Genomic DNA, 18,652 nt, shown 5'->3' on the forward strand with positions numbered 1-18,652 from the left:
AAATGAGACTCTGTCTCTATTAAAAGAAAAGAGAACCTTGCAGGTTGACCTGGTTGGCCTTTGTAGATAGAAGAACACTGGAGTGGGTAACAACGTGGCCTGAAGGTATAATGAATTCAGGGCCAGGGTGTAGGAGATCTCAGTGGTCAGTGTGGATGTGTCAGCAGCAGTGCCTGACATGGGCCACACTTAGAATTAGGCAATCTTGATTACTGGTTAAAGGTACATCCTTGTTGAAGCGTGGGATTCATCAAGGGAGGGAGACTGAATAGGTCAAGGAACAGGCTTCAGCTTCTTAGGGAAGAGGGAATAGGATGTGACAGCTAAAAGCGCTGGGTTGGAGAATGGGAGGATTGAGGACGCAGCCAGTTAACAACCAACAAAGATAACTCAGTCTAGCTTGTGTGCCATGTAATAATGGGACATAATTGCACCTGACAGCCATCCCTTAATGCAGCAACAATAACAGCAGCACAGGGGGAAACAGAGAGGTTAGGCAGGCCTGAGTTCAGCTAAGAGGAAGCAGGAAAGGAAAAGAAAGTTGTGGAGAGAGTGCCCACTTTTATAGAATTTCCTGTGTTTCTTCTATAGAGTTGCAGTTTTATGAGAGAGGTGTTTTTTGTCCTTTTATGAAGAGTGTTTAAGCTAGTTGAGTTTCTTAATGGCAAAATTTAAGTTTTAAAATGTATAGAAAGATTCCGTCAGCAAGCCCCTTAAATAAATCATCTCATTTAACTATTGTCACAGTCCATTAAAGTGGGTTGGCCTCATATTTTCAAATCAGGAAAATGGAACTTGGAACAATTGAATGAATTGTGTTCACATTTACACACCAAAGCTGTAAAGGGCAGAACCAGGATTCCAACCCCAGCAGTCTGACTCTGCCATCCCTGTTCTGAGTTACTGTTAAATTGCTTCTCTGTTTGTGACTTGAGAATACAGTATATCCCTACCAGTGGTGTTTCCCTTGAGTGAAATATCCTTTTGTCCTTTGCCTTCAAGGCCTTCAGGGTGTTTAAACCTCCAGGTTTTGCAGAAGGGAGCACCTTGAAATAAGGAAGAGGCCAGGCTATGAATCATGACCTCTCTGGCTGTAAGAGCTCAAGGCCTTTGAGGTAAATAAAATGTTTATAGTAGCTAATTGGTAACATAGTTCTCTGCTGGTAAGATGGGAGGATGAATCAATCTCAACATCCTGCCCAGAAACCCCAATGCTCACGTCAGGACCTTGGTATGTTCCTAACAACCCTCTTTTAATTAAAGTCCCTGCAGGCTGACCCGAGTCTGCAAATCTGTCTCTTCACCCATACGAGTAGTGGTCAATCATGTCAAGTGGTGTTTTTTCCCGTCTTGGGTAATCCATCAGTGCTAGCCACCAGCTATTGATTATTTTAGGAAATAAACACATTTTGTTACCCTTATCCTGAGGAGCCAGGAAGGGTGAAGAGAGGGCATGAAAGGGAGTGTTTCTACCTTGAGGATGGGCTGGAGTGAAAACCCAGCAGGATTTTTGCACGTCCCAGTCAGAATTCGAACATGAAAATTGGCTGCTTCAATACGTAAGCAGAAGAATTCCGCAAAATTCACTAACACTGCCTGCTTAACCTTTTCTGGAAGTCTTGAAAATTTGATCAGTAAGTTACACCTGTTATATGTTCTTAGTGTTTTATTGATTTTATTCTGTAACATAGGTATAACCAAGTCAACAGAAGCTCTGACCTTCTTATTTACCCCCTTCCCTCACCAAGTTTTATGAAAATGCTTATTCTTATCTAAATTAAGAAAACAAAATGACTTACTGTTGACAGAAACATCCATTTTTCTATCATTGCATAATTTCATGAAAAAATATAGGGACGAAAAACATAGATAAATGCATGAATCATGGGGCTTGATTTATTTTTCTTAGGCCTCTGGAAGGAAACAGGCACATGTGTGCACGAGTGGTATGCTGTTTGCATTCCCATTTACGTGAGAAGCATTTGTGAGAAGGGCTAGAGTAGAGAGTTGATAATTAAGCATTTATTTTCACTTGAGCAATATTGTACTGCAGTTACCTTTTTTTCTAGTGCTCTTAGCTAAACTTGGTTTTCTTTTTCTTTTCAGGGCTATGAGGGTTCTCTTATAAAACTCACGTCTAAGCAGGTAAGAATTTTAAACTTGCCTATAAAAGATCACTTTTTGCCTTTCCTCAGAAGTGTTACCGGGGCTCAACATTCTTTTTATTCCCCTTTGGATTTGGGGTTTTTTTAATGTGGCTTTAAAATTAAGGGTGAGATCAATTAGGAATTAGCACGGGAAAATGACTCTTAATTCCATAGTCTTCAGCTAGAATTTCTAAGAGTGTCGCAGAGGATGACAAAAACAGCGCCTCCAGCAAAGTGTGTTGAAACTGATTTGTATGTTCCAAGGAAATGATAGTTTGTTATCCAAATTCACTTTTATTCCCAATCCTGTCCTCTTGCTTTTGATGAGGTTAAACATTAATACTTTTGCAGTCGATGTGAATATTGTATCAGATGGTGGAGAATCACGCTGTTTCTCAAATCCCTAAGCAGGCAGAGTCCCAAGTCTATAATGGAGCATAGACGGTAGAGAACGGAAGTGGTAATCAGTGGCTCTAATAGTCCTACAGGCTTCTTAGAGATTTTAGCTATAAGCTTTTTTTTTTCCTTCTATTTTTTAAAGCTGAACACTTGGCCTACTCACTTTCCCAGTCACTCTTCATCTTTCTGGCTCGTCAGAAATAAGCTATGTTGCAGGCCCACTTCTGGGCTGAAAGATTATAATAGAGTCCAAAGGGATTATGACCTCTCTTCTGTTTACTTGGAGCAGGGTGCTTTATATGCCTAATTGAACAGGATTTTTTAAGACATGCCCGGGGATCTCACAGAAATGTTCACTTTGTAATTTTGGTCGTACAGTGAGAGTACAGGGATTTTATCATTGTGTCATTGTATTCCTTGCACTTACAGTGTACCAAAAGGTGACTCGGTTCTCTTTCCATTTTAAAAGATGAAGAAACTGAGGTACAGTGAATTTGATTTAGGAAAGTAGAGCCTCTCCAACCCAAGTTTTCCTCTATTCCCTTGTTCACTGCTATTCACCTTCCAGCCACTTGTAGATTTTTTTGTGATTTTCTAAATCCCCAGCTGTGCCCTTGAAGAACTACCCTCACCATCCCTGTGATTCGTGTTAGAAATTTGGGCTAAGTCCACTGAGTCATCATTCTTTGGGACTGGCTTTCTTGTTTCTGTCCATTGCTTGTGGTCATGTCCTTATCTTAGCTCTTCAGTTTGACATCGCCCTTGACCCAGAAAAATAGATGTCCCCTGATTTTTTTCTTCATATTTCTCTTTCTTTCCTCAGCCCGTAGGCTTTGTCAGTTTTGACAGTCGCTCAGAAGCAGAAGCTGCAAAGAATGCTCTGAATGTAAGTACTGATGATATAATCTTAGGGGCTTTCCTCATGAGGCCATGGGAAGTAATAGAATCTCTTTGGACCGGAAATCAAATGGAAGGAATATGACTGCTTAGCGTAACAGGGAGGTGTTCATCAATTAACCTGAGAAAAAGCTTTTTCTTAGAACTGTGATCAGATGTGCAAATTACTAAATAATATTTTGCTTCTTGATAGCTTTTACTGAAATACCCAAAATATCTGACGATGTGAGTCTTACTTGAATCCAGCCCTACCATACCACAGCGGTGTGCAGCACTGGTGGTTTTCTCTAGACATGATGATGGGGAGGTTAGCTGGCTGTCATGATACTCCAAAAGGCTAAACCAACCCAAGGGTAGACCAGACTAATGGCTTTTCTTATAAAGTTATCTTTTTAGATGTGTGGCTTTTTTTTTTCCCCCCAAAACAGTCTGCATTTTAATATAAGTTACAGTCGTTGTAATGGAGTAGAAATGCCTGTCTTTAGCTTGTTGGTATCTTATCTGCCATATGTTTTGAGACTTTTTCCAGAATCTTTTTCCCTTTTAGTATGTGGAAAAACAAAACAAATTAAGGAAACTAAGCCTAAGGAAGGTGGAAGGAAACAAAATTTAGTTCTGTATGCTAAAGACCTGTCCTTAGGGAAGGAGTCTACCTAAAGTCTGGTTCCATCATGCTTCAGGCAGTTGGCCCAGGGAACGGTGAATAAGCGTTGATTAAAGTTGCTCAGAATATTTAGGGTGCTTCCCAAAAGGCAGGTGACCTCTTGACTGATTGCAGTACAAACACCTTCTGGTAACTTATTGCTAGCCCTGTGGTGCCTTGCAAGTGCCTCTATCAACCATTTCAAGAGTGCTGTTAGAGACTATTGGAGAGACCTGGTATTTTGAGGACTTGGGGACCCAAGGGAAAGCCTTTATGTGAATCTATTTACCTTGGGTAATGATGTCACTATGACACAAACTGGCAAAGTTCTTAGACTTTGAAACAAACAAAAAATGTGTACACTCTGAAAAGAAACAGTTTGATATTGTTGGTTTTCATGTAAAGTAAATAGGAGCATCTCAGGATTCTGTGAACATCAAAGAATCCAGAATTTTCCTGGATTTGGATAAATGATCTGGTCAAAATAACTGCCGGCTCCACACTGTTTCTCTTCTAGAGAACAAAGTGTAAAGCAGTTATTTATTGAATACCAGTGGTGCACACGGAAATACAGCATATAATTCAATGTTTGGATATAAAAATTTAGTTTATGATTTTTACATTCACTGATAAAACCAAAGTTTTTTTTTTATATGACCAACTTTTAAGCTTAAAAAATAAAATCCACAAATTCTACTCAGACTGTTTATTCTTTTGTTCTAACCAGATGCCCTGCTTTCTAATATCATATTAGAAAATATTGTCAAATGTTCTGGGTCTTTTAAAGTTATGTTAGAAGAAGTTTTCATCATATTCTTTCCTTTGTTCTGTAAAGGAAGCGACAGCACTTGAAGTTTGTTCACAGAATGGGCTTTCATGGCCTTACTTTATTACTTTATTTCTGCTCTTTGTATAAAGATGACTGACTCACTGTCTGAAGAACAATAGCCTTTTATAGTGACCCCTCTCATCTGACAAGGCAACATTCCCTTAGGCATTAGCTTGATTTTTTTTTTTTTTTTTTTTTAAAGATAGCTGAAGTTTATTTTGTAAATGTGTAAATGGTAATAGTCAAAGACTGTTTCCTTGCCTTACTAGATAGAGTACAGCAAGCATAATTTCAATTTTTCTTGGTGGTTGAGGGGTTATCATTACAATCACCAGGCATTGAGCCACTATAATGTAGTGATAGAGGTATTTAAGCTGTTTGCCTGAATGGCAGCCAGTCCACCGATCACTGTGTTTTCTGGTTCTGACATCTGGTTTTAGGTTATCCTTTTCCTTTCATTAAACTACCCCTTCTTGTCACTGGTAGCAAGCCTTTCTTTAGAAACATCCTCTCCCATAATCATTAATGCTGTTTCCTAGTCACATACTAATTACGTAGAGACAACTCCAAATAAAACTGGTCTAATTCCGGGCTTATGGGGAACTTTATATTTACCTGTGGAGTAATGAGCGTGGGCTCAGAGGCTCACTTGTGTGATTACTGAGGTCCTGTGTGATTTCTTTCTTCTTCACTTTTTGAACTTACATGTGAAGTATTAGAGATATCTAGGTGTCTCTCAGTGTTACAGTTAGGGAACAGACCTAGAGAGGATGGGTGGTTCAGTTACCAAACGTAGGTTTAGAGCTATAGCCAGGGCCAGCTAAAAGTAAGCCTCCTGCGTCTCAGCCTGGCCATTTCATATGTGGACAGCATCTTGTTTGCTTTGTACGTGAAACGTTGCTGCATTTTTCCTGGTGGCAATCACAGGACTATTTGATTCACATTGTCCAGGAAAAATGGCCATGATAAAGTTGGGTACCTGACCATGGGGCAGAGTTTCTTCAGCAGAGAAAATGGGCCTCCTGAAGGTAATGTAGCTCATCTTCAACTGAGTCTACATATTAGGCTCTTTTCAGGGTCATCTTTTCTTTTTTTTGGCCGGGCTGGGTTTGAACCCGCCACCTGCAGTATATGGGGACAGTGCCCTACTCTTTTGAGCCACAGACGCTGCCCCAGGGTCATCTTTTCTAATTGATGATTCTAAAACATACGTTGCTCATGACTGTTAGAGAATTTTCTCCTCTCATGTCATCGGTCCAGGCTTCCCTTAAAAGTTTTTCCTCGCATTCCTTTGGGGAGACAGTTCAGTGTTGTAATGTTTTGTTTTGTTCTACTGCTGAGAAACTTAAAGCCTCAGTCCAGTAACTTTCAGCGTTATAAACCATTTCTCCATGTTTGGAGCCTTCTTATTATTTCTGTGTCCTTGTTGCTTATCTGGTTTAGTAATTAGTATTAATAATTAGTCTTTTCCCACAATGACTGGTTTTTAAATCCACTTACTTTCTTCTATGTTTGGACAATGCTTCAGTTTGATAATTTTCTGGAAAAACATGCTCCGATTGAGTTAAGTTGTAACACTTGAGTAACAGAGAGATTACTCAAGTCTCCTACAGTAAATAACAGTATGTTTTGTTTTTATAGCAAAAACTCCCAAATTAGGTGAAGAATAACCCAAACCCAGACTTCCCTTCAGGTTTTTTATGATGCCATTAATCCACATGATTAGAAACTCCATCTATTCTTTAATCTGACAGCAAATTATCTGACCTACTTTGCACACATTGGTAATTCCTGTAGTGGCAGTTTCTTTAATTGCTATGTTTATGGGAGTGGACGCTGATAATCCATAGTATCAAATTATATTTTGATTTTTGGGAAAACTTCTGACTTGTGGAAACTTTAAAAAGAAACACAGTGTACAGAACAGCATAAAAGATTCTGAGCAGATGTAGGAATAAGTCGTCTCTGCTTCTTCCCAGCAACTGTGAGAACCTCAATTGCCTTTGTCTAGTAGAAATGCTGTTTTAATAAACAAGAGTGATTTGCCTTCTAGATCAATAGACTTATGCACGAATCCCTGATTATTACTTCTCTAACAGGCATTGTCTTACTGGTATTGAGAAATTGCCCATCTGAAGCCCTTTAAATGGTTGTAGACTTTTTAGGACGTGTTAGTTTGTTACGTGCTGTTTGTTTGCTATCCTCTTCTAATTTTGAGTAGTTGTTATTGGGCTAGATTATAAACTATTATATGAAAACTAGAAGAGTTTGACACAATCAGGCTACATACTACATCACTACAAATTGCCCTCACAACTAAACATTGCTTAGGCTAGTACAGTGATAGGCTTTGCTCTTCAAACTATAATTAACCTAAATGTTCTGTAATTACAAGTGTACCCTCAAGTCCAGTGGAGTTCTCCCCCTAAGTATTTTTTAAATAGCTTTGTTGAGATATAATTCACATACTGTATAATTCATACTATATAATTTGAAGTATACAGTTCAATGTTGATACATCATATTAGTTTTTTAAATTACGGTAAAATATATTTTAATATTTGCCATTTAAACAAATGTAATCATACATAGTTCAGTGGGATTAATAGCATTGACTAGTTTGTGCAGCCATCAGCATCACCACTATCTAGTTCTGACACTTTCTGTAACCCTTATGCAATACCTCCGTTCTGCCTTCCCTGGCTTCTGAAGGCCTCTGTAATCTACCTTCTCTCTCTGTGAATTTGCATATTCTAAATACTGAAATATCTGTCCTTTTGTTTCTGGCTTTTCCTTGCTATGTCTTAGAGGCTCAGTCATATTATGGCATTATCAGAATATAATAACTTTTTATGACTAAATTTCATTGTATGGATATATACATTTTGTTTATTCATCTGTAGATGGAAACTTGGTATGTGCGTTGTTTCCACTTTTCAGCTATTTCGAATAATACTATAGCGAACATGGGCTTAAATGCTTTGAGTCCTTGTTTGCATTTCCTTTGGGTATATTCCTAGGAGTGGAATTTCTGGTTCATGTGATAATTGTATGTTTAGTGTTTTTCTTTAGTTTGGAATTGCTAACCATTTTCATTAGTGGTTGTACCATTTTATATTCCCACTAGGAAAGCATGAAAGTTCCAGTTTCTCCATATCCTCAATTGTGCTTATTTCTTGTTTTTAGAATTATAACCATCCTAGAAGATAGGAACTCATTACTGAGTTCTTGCTAAATGCTTATTGACTGATTTTAATAGATTGGAGTTCTTTAGGAATCCTGTGTGATTTAAAATGTTTCTTTTAATGAATCAGTAACATTTCTGTTCTACAATGGCAGTTCTAATAAATGGGACTGTGTTCCCCTTAAACAGTTTGTTTTACCTGTTAATAAATAACAGAAGGGGGAAAATCTCAACCTTTGTGTGATTCATTTAATAAGCGAAGACTTGAAGGAAAGGTACTTTCTCAAGGTCTAAATAGATTTTGAATAAAGAGATGAAAAGTAGTTTTGTTTTGAAGAAGAAAAAGGCCACTCAGACTTATAATGCAAAGGAGCCTTAGTAATAAGTGGAAAGATTAAGAGGAATTGAAATGTATAAGGTATTAAACTTTCTTTTTCCTTTGGGAGACAGTCTTACTCTGTTGCTAGCCTTCTAGGCTAGAGTGCTGTAGTGTCAGCCTAGCTCGCAGCAACCTGAAAATCCTGGGTTCAAGTGATCCTCCTCCCTCAGCCTTCTGAGTAGCTGGGGTGCCTGCCATGACTCAGGCTAATTTTTTTAGTTTTAGTAAAGATGGGATCTCACTATGTAGTTCAGGCTGGTTTCAAACTCCTGAGCTCAAGTGCACTTCCTGCCTCAGCCTCCCACAGTGCTAGGATTATAGGCCTGAGTCACTGTATCTTCTATTAAATTATTTCTTGGTTAATGAGGAAATTTATTGATTCAACAGTGTTTGCAGTCAAAAGAGAATATTTAGGGAAATCTTTGATAATTTAGAAGAATTATAAACATTTAGAAAGTATTAAATAACTTTAAAAGTACTTAATAGTACAATAGTCATATGTTAAAAAAACAACTGATATAAGCAGGAAAACATTACTTTTTTCATCTCTGTGAATTCCTGGCATTCAAGTAAACACTAGGATTATTTATATCACAGTGAATTCCAGCTTTCTACGTAATTTTAATTATGTTAAATAGTGTGAGCTGTCCAACTTTCAAATTTCTAAACAATTACGTCTAATTAATTTTAGTCCGATACCATGTTTCTCATCTGAGAAATGGGGGTATTATACACTTCTAAACTGTTATAGGGCAATCACCAAGCAAAAACATTGGTAAGTGCTCAGTAGGTAAACCTATGCTGTGACGCTACTTTCTTGGCCAAAAGTAGACATAAAATACAGGGACTGGCCACACTAAGTCATTTTGGCTTTAGACAGATGCCTGGATGACAGTCTGTTTCCTGTATGGCAGGTTTTCCTGATAGCTTGTGCAAGTCAGAACTTTTGATCTTAATATTTGTACAGCTTGTGAGTTAGGTGAATATTTCCACTAAACAAAACTTTTCACAAATGCAAGCATCCAGATGGCCTGTGTTGGCGCCCCACCTTCTTCCCCGCCAGGCACCATGTCAATATGTTTTTTATCAGTTTTAAAATTTTCTCCCTAGGTTCCTTTTAGCCTGTTGCTCAAAGTGGCTGAAGAGGCCCAATTAGTAAGATCCCAGCTGGGACTTTTGGATGGGAAGTATGCAGGACTGCCAGATGAGATCATGATCCTGATCTAGTGTTTATCTGTTAAATCTGTTTATAACTGCTTACTCGTGACTTGCAGAGTTTTAAGGCGGCCATTGGACATCACTTGGTGGAAGACTTGGCCTCTGTCAATACAGAGAGACCGTAACGCAAGCCCTTTCTCTCTTGTTTAACTGTGTGCTGCATGTACTTTAGGGCTTGACAAACAGCTACTCGAGCTACCCCCATCTCCCACCCTACAAAAGAAATTTGAAATTAGCTCATCACAAAGACTTATAACCCAAGTATGATTTTTTTTTTTTTTTTAATGGCATTAGTTAGCAAGGGCTCAGTTCTATGTTCTGCTTTCTTGGTGATGGCCCTGCTGTTTAGATTGTTACAAAACATCCCTAGGGTGGTACAGCAGATAAGATAAAAGTTGTTCTAAGAAAACAAATGAAGATTTACTTAGTTATGAAGAATTTGTTAAATTCCTGATTAATCTTAGCCTGAAGAAGAGTGAGGCATCTGAATTAATTAATGATTTCTAAAGAAAACTAGGAGATACAGCACTAGTAAAAGAAATCCAAAAGATGTCTGAAAAATAAAAAGTAGCCAGAAATATGTTAGAGTCGTCCTTTCCTTGGGGAGATAGACCAGAATCTCAGAGGTTCTTACTCATAAACCAGTATGTTTCCAGCAACAAGTATGTGCATATGTGGAAATCTCAAATTTTTACAGCTCTGCTTTAGATAAAACTGTTCATCAGATAATTGCAAGGCAACTCTTAAAATTTCCAGTGTAGCCTTTTTTGAGGACCTGTTTGTTTAAACTTGCATCAATTAAACACTCACCATTTTCGCCCTTTCTCCTCCATGGCTCTTCGGGTATTTCAGAAAATGCTGAGATTCAAATTTGCCACTATAACAAGTGTTAAGTAGAAGATATACTAATAGTTAGTGTTTGTGGAAACTGAACTACAAAGAGTGGGTTACTAGGACTTGTTTTGCTGCTGAGATGCTAATTCAGATTTAGAACCCAAAAGCCTTGACTTTCTGGAGCATCTACAGCACTGACTTTTCAGCAGAACAGCACATGTTGGCACCTTAAATCACTGCCTTTGTTGTTCTCTTTACCTTTTAGTGAATGATTACACCATTGCAATGACTGGAAGGTACCGAGCTCCCTTTCACATGCTGGCTCAGTGTTCCTGATAATAAGGATTTCAACTTTTGGTCCAAAAACCCGAAACACCCTTGGTCTTAACTCTGTGATTGGAATGCATTAGAACATCTTAAAACTTGAGGGGTAGGTTGTAACTTAACCCCCTCAAAGTGAAATAGGATGTTTTGACATGACATTAGTCAATTATTCTTGTATTTTTATTTCCTTAACAAGTATATATAGCATGAGATCATTTTTCTTTATGATAAAATGCATGCTTTCTTTTTTATAGACATTTAATTATTACATTGGTATATTAACAATATTTTAATGCTAAACCCACAGTAACTAAAGATACTGCTGTTGTTTGTGTTTATTAGACAGGGTCTCACTCTGCGTGGGCTAGAGGTTAGTGGTATCATCGTAGCTCACTCACAACCTCAAATTCCAGGGCCCAAGTGATCCTTCTGCCCCATCACACGTAGCTAGAATTATTTGTATGTGCCATCACGCCTGACTAATTGAGCAGTCCTCAGCCGTAGGTCCCAAAGTGCTAGGATTATAGGCATGAGTCACCACACCTGGCTTCACAGATTTTTATATGTAAAATAAGAAAGAAGATATACAATAAATATCTTTAGAATGTGAAAAAAATACATATATCTAATGTGTAATATGGGAATAGGAGGAATGAGAAATGAATCCTGGTGAATAAGATTACACTAATGTTGAATCAGAAAAATAATAAGATCTACCCCAAAAAGTCAATGTAGAAAAATACACCATATTCTTAAGACTGAAATTTCTCTTGTAAAAATTTAGCATTAAGTTTTAGTAGAAAACATTTTGAAAAATGAAATTGTCCCTTGTAACCTGGGCATTGTGCAAAGATAAGTTTTGGTTTCTGTGTTTTGGCCATGTGCAGCATGTTGATTTTTAAGACTAATGTTTTAAAGTTAAAAGATAGGCATAATTTCCCCCAGAAAAGCAGTTAGGTAGAAAATTCCTACTGTAAGCTGGTAACCAATGGTTCTTTTGTATTTTAAATCTTTTTTTTCCCCTCTTATTTGCTTTACACAGACATTGATCATAGGTAAATGAATGAAGAAAAAACTCATAGAGTAAATCTGGAAACTTTATGGGACATGAGAGTGAAGTTAGATGGAAAGGAATTCATGTTGTGTTCTCAAGCATTAAGTTATTTTATAACAAAGAGCTAAAGCAGGCAAACAAAAGTATTATTTCTATATATGCTTTTAAAAATAGGAATAAAACACAGAATCCAGGCTGGGCATGGCGGCTCATGCCTGTAATCCTCGCTTTCTGGAAAGCCACGGCAAGTGGTTTGCTGGAGCTCATGAGCTTGAGATCAGCCTGAGCCAGAGCGAGACCCTATCTATACTAAAAATAGAAAAACTAGCCACATACACAATAATATTATCAGTATGACTTCTCATAGAATTTTGGTCTTCACTTATAAGACAAATGTAATGTTTAAAGAACATTGAATAGAAGGCAGAAAAGCCATAGCTTCTCCTATATGAAAAAGGCAACCAACCAGGTTATAAAATGGCAGTCCATACATCTTAGAATGCTAAATAAATGAGTGACAAAACTAAGGGGAGGCTTTTAGTTAGGGATGGCTTAGGCAACTATAGTAGGAAGGTTGATTTTAACAAAACTTTTATAGTAGTGTTCACCAAATTCTGTAGATGTGCTTAGAACTATCCTTAAAGTTTTAAATATTACTCATATTAAAAATGCACAGTGTGGCTGGGCACAGTGGCTCATGCCTATAATTCTAACACTCTGAGGTAAATAGATTGAATGAGCTCAGGAGTTCAGAGATTAGCCTGAGCAAGAGGGAGACCTCTGTCTCTTTAAAAAAAAAAAATAGTGGAGCATTGTGGGGGGCAGCTCTGTAGTCCCAGCTACTCAGGAGGCTGATGAAAAAGGATTGCTCAAGCCCAAGAGTTTAAGGTTGCTGTGAGCTATGGTGATGCCATAACATTTTACCCAGGGCAATAGAGTGAGACTGTCTCCCCTCTCTCCCAAAAAAGTACAATGTATTTGATACGTTAGGGAAGTTTTATATTTGTGTATATTTACACAAATTAGATTGCACCTGTAAAAATATACCAAGTCTCTAAATTGAGGCTAAGACACACAAGGAAAGCGTGTTTTCTGAATAACCATTTGCCATGATGCTGTCAAATTCAGGCTGATCTACTTCAAATGTAGCTTCTGCCACTTGACTGATTTGGAGCTTTTCTTCAAGCCTTAATTTTCCTCCCCTTAATATGGTGTTCATAATGCCTACCTCAAAGGGCAAGATCACATTAAATGAGATTGGTTGTTTTTTAAAGCCACTGACACTCAAGTGATTTGTAAAAATGCTGATTAATAAGAATGTTATCCTTTCTAAAGGACTTGCTTTTATTCCTAAGCCTTCTTTCCAGTGTACTAGGGTTTTTTGTTTGTTTTGTTTTGTTTGTGTCCTTCCTTCCTTCCTTCCCTTTTCCCCCTCCACTCTCCACTCCCCACTCCTCCCCAGAGTGCCATGGCTTGAGCAGTCCTCTTGCCTCAGCCTCTTGAGTAGCTAGGGCTACAGGCCTGTGCTGCGATGCCCAGCTAGTTGGGGTTTTGTTTGTTAAGTGTTCTTTTCCTATCAGAGATGGGTTCTTCTTGTTTAGGCTGGTCTCAAACTCTCGAGGTCAGTGATCCACCCTCTTTTGCTTCTCAGAGAGCTAGGAATACAGGTGTGAGCTTCTGTGCCCAGCATCCAATGTACTGGTTTTAAAATAATCTCTGTGGCACCTCAAATTCCATTGGGTCAGAGTACTTCTAATCGTTGTCATAAGAAGTTATTAAGTATGTAATGTTCAATTTAGTTAAGTACCAAGTTTAACAGTTGGTATCTGGCAATTTCACTTTGACACGTCTCTTTTTATTGTGCAGATACATCCTCATTCTTCCAGTTGCACATGTTGGCTTGCAATTATCTTTCAGGGTTTTTTTGGGGGTTTTTCTGGTTTTTTTTTTTGTTTTGAGTAATTTTTGTGTGACCATGGATAAGTCAAAAATTTGTGTTACTTTTTAACATGAGTTCAATCATAGAAACAATGCAGCTTAAATTATCAAAGTATTTGGGAAGGATATGTGGCTAGTGAATGCAGAGAACCTAGATACTTTGGGAAATTCCATTCTCGTGATTTTAGTCTAGAAAAGGCGCCACGTGGGCATCCCTGAGACCAAGGTAGATGATGATGAGCTGAAAGCTGCAGCAGAGATGATTCCATCTCAACCTGTGTGTTAATAAACAGCAGGGTTTGATGGTACTATCCCATCAATATTTGACTATTTGAAATAAGTTAGCAAGGTAAGGAAGCTGAATAGATGGGTTCCACATAAATTAAATGAGCCCCAGAAGAGACATCATCTTGTCCGGGCACAGTGGCTCACACCTGTGATCTTGGAAGCCAAGGGGTGTGGGCCTCCTTGAGTGAGAGGGAGGAGTGAGAGAGAGAGCAGCGTCTCTGCTACAAAAAAGAAAAAAATATCAGGAAAGGAAACAAAAACTAGATCTGTGTGGTACACGCCTGTGGTCCCGCTACTCAGGAGACAAGAGGATCACTTAAGTCCAAGAGTTTGAGGTTGCTGCGAGCTATGATGTCATAGCATTGTTCCCGGGGTGATACGGTGAAATTTAATCTTTAAAAAAAAAAGAAAGAAAGAAAAGGAAAATGATATCTCTTTGATCTTCATCTCAAAAGTTGCCTTTCTTTGTTGTCACGATGTAAAGACAAACTATTTCTACACCAGATCAATTATGTGTGAGGAAGAATGGATTCTTTTTGACAACTGAATATTCATCCATAAAAGGTAATGGTGTCTGTTCGGTTGTCGACCGCTGGTATTATTCACTACAGCTTCATGAAATCTGGCCAGTTGGTTTTAGTCGATGTCTGCTGCAACCATTTGGACAAAATGATGAGGGTGCTTTTCGATTAAGCAGCCGACATTAGTTGACAGGCTCATCCTTTTGCAAGAAAGCTTGTCACACAAATAATACTGCGGAAGCTATAGAAGTTGGATATGGAAACTCTGTCATCCTCCATGTTCACTAGACCTATACCAACTAAATCTGCTTTTTCCAGACTTTGAATTAACCACATCTTTCAAGGAAAAACAACTCAATTCTCAACAGCTTTTGGAAAATCCCTTTTGTGATTTTATCACACTTTTGAATGGAAATCAGACATTTCAGATTTAGTGACCTAATGTTAAATAATGGCAAGTTGACTGGTCTGTCCTTTCTTGGAGCTTTTTGGGGAAACATAGTTGCAATATTATTCTTAATACTCTCAAACCTTAAAAAAACGTTCTCAAGCCTATAAAATATTGTAAGTCAAGCAAGTACCTTGACCTCTTGTCCCTTTTATTCTTCCTTTTAATTGTGCTTGTCTTCCTCCATTTCAAATCCAGTTGAATCTTTATTTCAAAGACCCTTGGATTCATTCACTGTAATCTGTTTTGTCTAATAGCCAGTGAGATTCCTGACTATTGTTTAGGCAAGCCTTTTTGCAGAAGGGGAGAAATTCCACCGCAGCCTTGTCAGATCACTAGTAGGTGGATGTATTAGATGGAGGGACAGCCCTGATTTAATGTCCCTTGGAGGTGAAGTGTGCTTTGCCTCCCTCTGTTCTGACTCTCTGTAGCACAGGAATTACTTTATGGTGAACTTCCAAAGTTTGGACTTGACTGTTTCCCTTCTCTTCAGCTAACTTATGCCTAAATTTTAAACGCTGGAATTCATAGGTGAGAGGTTTTCGAAAAATAAGTTTAAGGAGGAAGTCTCACCCTGTTTCCCTACATCTACATTTTTACTGTATTCATCAGAGATGCTCCCTCTCAACCCCCCCCCCCCCCATGAATTGACTTACCTATAGTAGTGTTAGTATAAGAAGTGGCTTTGAGGACTGATAAATGATCGTTGGTATGGTTAGCATAGTGACTTACAGAAATTTTTATTTTTAAAGCATAATATAGCTTTTTCTTTCCACAGAATTTTTATCTGGGCTCAGCACCCACAGCTCAGTGGTTAGGCCGCCAGCCACATACACTGAGGCTGGCAGGTTCAAACCCTGCCCAGGCCTGCTAAACAACAATGACAAATGCAACAAAAAAACAACTGGGCATTGTGGCAGGCGCCTGTCGTCCCAGCTACATGGGAGGCTGAGGCAAGAGAATCTCTTAACCCCAAGAGTTTGAGGTTGCTGTGAGCTGTGATGCCATAACACTCTACCGAGGGCGACAGTGAAACTCCGTCTCAAAAATAATAATAATAATTTTTATCTGGTTGTGCAGCTTGAACATCAATAACTAGATCAAAACAATGATGTCTTTGGGGGGAGAAATCAGTAAGTAGAATATCCATGTCTCCCCCCTGCATTTTTGTATTTAACTTTATTAACATTACCTAAACTTGGTTATGCATGCACAGTGAGAGTATCCAATACAGAGGTTCTCAACCTTCCTAATGCCCTGACCCTTTAATACAGTTCCTTATGTTATGGTGACCCCCACAACATGGAGGTGGGAGGTTCATTGCTAAAAAACTGGAGAGCAGAAACAGGGCTATAAAAATGAAATTGGAGGCGTATGAGGGTCTACATATGATCTTTAAATGGAAGTCTTTTTTTAAATAGTTCTGGAAAGTTCAGGCAACTGTCTTTTTTCAGTTGTAGAGTTTATGTCAGTCCTATTTTTCTCTCCTTCCTTCACCTCTATTTTTCTTTTGCATCAGCCACTAATAAAAGCTCAAAGTAAACCTTGCAGAATGATCCTTAAAGCATATTCAGAAAGTTAAACTGTTGGGTCCTCAAGTGACCCAACAGGCGCTTAAGGTGAAGCCAAAAGAAGAGCTTGTTAAATGCATTCTCTTCATCTGCCTACCTCGCAAGCAGGACTTATTCTCTATATGCTTTTTTTACATAAACACAGATACACTTGGTTTTTATAATTCTGAGACTCTGTATTATACAGTTTTGATCATTCATTGAGTTCATAAAGCACTTTCATACAACACAAGTCCATTGTCTTATTTTACCTGGTTTGTGCTTAATGCATGTTGGATGCAAAAGCAGGTTGATCTCCTTTTCAATTAGAAGATTCATGTGTAATTATATGTAAATAGTCTTTTGCTTAAAGAGCATACAACATCCTTGGAACACTACTCTTAATACCTGTAAGCCTTTTAACTTAAATAAAAAGCCTTGTTTTTAAAAGACCTTGTGGTCATCTAACAGGATATGAAAGCAGTGACTATTAGTCAACGCATTCCTTCCTAGTATAATCACGGGTTTTGTACTTTGCATAAGCATCTATGAATGAAAATTATGCTCTCAATTTGCTGCCATTAGAAAAAGGGAGCTATTTCTTTTCAGTTGTAATTGATAATGGATTTGCACATAGACAACCTTTGCTTTTTCATCAAATTTACTATGTCACCAAAGGTGTGTATTTTCTAGATTGGCCTGGTTTAGTAATACGACTGAGAATAGGGATGTGATTTCTTTTTTTTTTTTTTTTTTTTTTTTCTTGGTATCATACTCATTAAGCCCCTGATCTGAGCTTTAGCGAAATGAACCACTTACCTAGAAATTTACATGGTTACATTCACAAAGTGTGTTTTCTACCCTACCTTTCTTCAGGCTATTACTAATTTCTGAATTTTTTTTTTCCTAACTCCTAGACTACCAGGGATAATCTCTTAATAAAATTTTTGAAGTGACACCTTAAAGCTTTGGTTAGGTACAAGGATGTGCTTGGTTGATGTAGATCTTCTATTGATTTCTGAAATAAGTGAAGGGAGTCTTAAACATTCTGAGGTTTCTCTGGTGTTCAGAAGAGTGACAGACTTCAGACTGCCATGTCTTGGCCAAAATTAAGCAGATGTGAGCCATTAAAAGTTTATTTGTAAAACAAAAAAAGCTGGTAGGTTTGCCTTAAATCACAAGACCCTCTCAGAGTCAAAAACTTGACTAAATTGAACACTGTCGCCTAGGAGCTGCTCCCTTGTGAGCTTTCTTCTTGAGTGCCTTAGCAGGAGTAAAAGGCCTTCATGGCAGAGAAGAGAGGATGATTATGGGTGTGTTCTTTATCTTAACAAAGAGCCACAAGAGGAAGCCGGGAGGACTGTACAATGAAATGGCCTGCTGTGACACCAGCTACATTTGGTATTTGTGCATTAAGGTTTCTGAGAATTGCCTGTATCCCTACTGGTGCACTTGACCTCTGTTCTCAGTGTGAAAGTGGTACCGTCTAGATTCCTGAGTAAAAGAGTACCATCTGCAATCTGGCCTATGTTTCTTCCCATGTAATATCCTCTATTTCAAAGCCTCACTGCAAAATATTGCTTTAATGGTACCTGACCACGTTTGGCTTGCAGACAGCCCCTTCCTATCATTGTCAAGGCCCAGGCCGTTTCAGTCAATTTTTTTCCGCATAGTTTCAGAACGTAGTAGCAAAAGTTCAAACAATCATGCCTTCTCAACCTTTTACAAAATAAACTCTGCTTGACTCTGATTCCATTGACATGTTAAAGATGGAGTTTATAGCTTCTTCAAAGGCCCTGTCATGACTTTATAGTCATCCTATACAAAGCAGATTTCTCCTAGAGCATAGGGGTGGCTGGCTAACACAAAAAGTAAGTGTATGTTAGTGGAAAAGAAATTAATTTACCTGAGGGTGGATGGTCAAGTCAGATGGAGATCCAGATGTCTGTCTGCCTAATTCTCCTACAAGTTACCTGCAGTTAGCAAGGCCCCTAAGAGC

General features: G+C 38.3%; 1 protein-coding gene across 6 annotated transcripts in view; it reads left to right on the forward strand.

The window, feature by feature from the left end:
* Positions 1 to 18,652, forward strand: part of RBPMS (RNA binding protein, mRNA processing factor) — a 188,962-nt gene that overhangs the window by 84,495 nt on the left and 85,815 nt on the right. For all 6 annotated transcript variants that reach the window (XR_002775219.1, XM_023517812.1, XM_012810030.2 and 3 more), the window contains exons 3-4: positions 2,107 to 2,145; positions 3,370 to 3,432. Coding sequence is in view for 5 of the 6 variants with exons in the window: in XM_023517812.1 (XP_023373580.1) it covers positions 2,107 to 2,145; positions 3,370 to 3,432 (102 nt within the window). In the remaining variant the exon portion in view is untranslated. The remainder of the gene's footprint in view (positions 1 to 2,106; positions 2,146 to 3,369; positions 3,433 to 18,652) is intronic.

Source organism: Otolemur garnettii, unplaced genomic scaffold (assembly GCF_000181295.1).
Source record: "Otolemur garnettii isolate 467f Iridium unplaced genomic scaffold, OtoGar3 scaffold00121, whole genome shotgun sequence".
In the NCBI taxonomy this organism is placed as follows: Eukaryota; Metazoa; Chordata; class Mammalia; order Primates; family Galagidae; genus Otolemur; species Otolemur garnettii.